The sequence below is a fragment of the Atta colombica genome, unplaced genomic scaffold (assembly GCF_001594045.1).
Source record: "Atta colombica isolate Treedump-2 unplaced genomic scaffold, Acol1.0 scaffold222, whole genome shotgun sequence".
Taxonomy (NCBI): domain Eukaryota; kingdom Metazoa; phylum Arthropoda; class Insecta; order Hymenoptera; family Formicidae; genus Atta; species Atta colombica.
This window is the reverse complement of record NW_017259319.1, coordinates 120,219-123,280: the sequence shown is the minus strand read 5'-3', so window position 1 is coordinate 123,280 and position 3,062 is coordinate 120,219. Positions and strand designations below refer to the sequence as shown.

Sequence of the window (3,062 nt, the reverse complement as noted above, 5' to 3'; positions counted from 1 at the left end):
ACATTAATGATTCATTATTTAAATGTGATTATATTATTAAGTATTCAAATATTCAAATTAAAATCGTATTTGCTTTTTTAAATTAATAATTATATTTAAAAATTATACAGCAAATAGATAGATATTATATATTTTATTCCCTTTTTTTATCACGTAAATTCTACTCTATTAGATATAAAATATTTAATAAAAATGTATTGATGCGACATTGTATGTCATAAGCATTAAATCTTACTTTACATATTTTTTTTGACATTACATAACGATGCGACGACATCGCGTGTCATGAGCATTAAATTATTACCTTTCCAGTTTCTAATATTTCGTTGCCCGTTATTCATTCAATGATAGCTCGTTTTCCTCTAATACTCCTTGTAGAAACTCGTGCACGGCGCGCGCGCGTGTATCGTTGACGGCGAGTGGAGCGCCATCTGTAAACGAGCGGGAAAGAAAAGCGTTTGAAGGCCGCCGGCCCGCCGCGCCGGCCGGGCCGGAGTCGCTCGAGTCTCGAGCGAATCAGTGCGCGTTTCCCTCTGCCATTTGCGCGTCGGTACGCGGCAGCGGTGTTACCGGAATCTCCGACGTGTGCTTACCGGTGCGTAGAAGACGCGTAACCGCCGTGTCGGTTGAGGTGTGCTTTCACGAGTTCGTGTGCGGGAACGTGTGTGGATTACGATCAAAATCGATCGATATGGCGGACACGGAGGTCAAGTAAGTAATATATATGCGTCTGCCGGTGCGTAAATACGCGGCAAACGGTGGATATCGATTCGACGGAAGAAAAATCGCGCGTACGGCGTCGGTTCCCTCCTTTCGTTGCGCGCCAAGTCGTTAACGTTCTCGCCGATTATTCCCTGCGTCCTCTCGTCGATCATTCTCGTCGCCGACGTCGATGTCGTCGTTGTCGTTTTTTCATCGCCCTTGTTCGATCGCTTTCGAATTATCGCAAAGACGACAACGACAACGAGAAAGATTGTCGAGCACGAGGAGAGAGGAAGGGGGGGACGTGCGCGCCGGGAAGGGGGAAGGGGAAAAGAACGAATAAGCGAGCGAGGATGCCCCTCTCTTTATCTATCTCGCGCTCGCGACAATACTCTCAGGCCGATTCGCGGTACGCCTAACGATCGCTGGAAATTACCTGCCCTTGCCGCGCGCGCGACGCGACCCAACGCGTGCTCTACTTGCAGGCGGATTTTATGGCGGGCATCGTTTCGGATCCTCTCTGTTTCTCCTTTCTACTCCTCGTGCCCCTCTGTTCGACCGTCCGCCCGCGCACGATCGAAGACAAGCGCATCGCTGCCGCCGATCGGCGGCGATGGTGATGGCGGCGGCTGTGGCGGCCTCGTGTTCCTTTTGTCCCTCGCGCTCCGCTCCAACCACTTCACTCGTTTGTTTACGTCGTCTATGTAGATGTGCGTGATGCGCGCGCGTGCGTGTATACATTGTACACACACACACACACACACACACACACGCGCGCGCGCGCATGCAACGCACGCGTCGTTTTTCGCGGGAACCACCCTCGCCACGCTCGAGAAAGACAGAACGAATACATTGCGAGGACGATTCTTTCCCAACTCTCTTCTCACGTGACTTTCTCCCTCGCTCTCCTCAAGAGAAATCGTTCGGCCCTTCGTCTCGCGCATCAGCTCGAAAACGGTCGACGACGTGTATCGATCTGTCGGCTCGCGTCGATTAGACAGCCAACGATGATGATGATAACGGCGATTTCACCATCGAGAATCCTTCGTAAAACCGGTATAATCTCCAGCAAGACTTAAGCCTGATACTCCTGATAGACGTGCGAGGGAGAGACGTCTATATTTATCCATCGATCGGTTTTTCAATTTATACCGGTTCCGATCCCCCGTCGCTCTCAAGACGAGTATAACGGCATATCCTTCGCATTCCCCTTGCACGCGTGAGATACGATGTCGAAAGCGTGTAAGAGGACGCGTGTGTATCGCGGCGTTACGTATTACACGCCGCGTTTACGACCGCGAGCGTTCAACAATTCACCACGCTAAAGCCTCGTCAGTGTGGTTGATCGTGGCGAGCATCGCGATGGTGGTAGTAATTGCGATGTGGCGGTCGACGACGTGAAGGGGTGACCCATGGAGACTGAGGGGAGAAGGGCGGTGTTGCGGGGACGATATAATATCAAACTCGCTAGATGCCGCCACTGTTGGCGGCGTCCTATCTCTATTTCTCTCTGTTCGTCGCGTCGTCCTTGTTGCTAGTCAGCAATGTGAAACGGCAGCAAATACCGAAGTCGGAACGCGCCAACAACGGCTTGCCGGGAAATGTATAATCGCACGAATTCGTAGTTTTTATCGCGGTTCCGTTATAGCTCTTGACATTAATATTACTAAAACGATATCACTTTCTTTGGTCTTACTATGTACGTTTGAATTAACTTGCTTATCAATAACTTAATTGTTATGAATTTTTGCTTATGTAATCATTTATTATGTATTGTATCAATATAGATGATAAATTATAATCATTGCAGTCGCATAATTTAAATAAAAAAGATGTTTTTAATAATCATTTCATTATTCTATGAAGTCCTTATCCTGATTGTGGATTGAATATTTCCATAGTCAATATTCGAAAACAAAAAATTTAATTACATGCATAATCTATTGTATATAGATAGATAAATTTCGTTATTATATTATGATTTCAAAAATAGCCTTCTTTTAAATGTTAAAATTAAAATATGCTTAATAAAACAAAATGATATAAGAAATAGAAATGAAGTAGGTACGAAAAATAGAAAAAAAACATTAAAATTTAAAGAAAGCAGAGAGAACTACAAATTTTTAATACATTATATTAATGTGATAGAATACTATATTTTCATTATGATTTTCAGGGAAACAAAAGTCACTACTCCTCAGAAGAAGGTAGTGGAAGAGGAAAAGGAAATACAAGAGGAAATTGACGAGGATTCGAAAGCATCTGAAAATGGGGATACAAAGGAAACCAAAGAGAATGGCTCGAGCGAGGAGAAGGAGACTGATGAGAAAGAAGCAGAATCTACAGAAAACGGAGACTCG

General features: G+C 45.1%; 1 protein-coding gene across 1 annotated transcript in view; it reads left to right on the top strand.

Annotated features, from left to right (window-relative positions):
- The first annotated feature begins 505 nt into the window (after positions 1-505).
- LOC108687951 overlaps positions 506-3,062 on the top strand; it is a 2,977-nt gene continuing 420 nt past the window's right edge. The window contains exons 1-2 of the mRNA XM_018193995.1: positions 506-711; positions 2,879-3,062. Of these exons, the coding sequence (XP_018049484.1) occupies positions 692-711; positions 2,879-3,062 (204 nt within the window). The 5' untranslated portion in view covers positions 506-691. The remainder of the gene's footprint in view (positions 712-2,878) is intronic.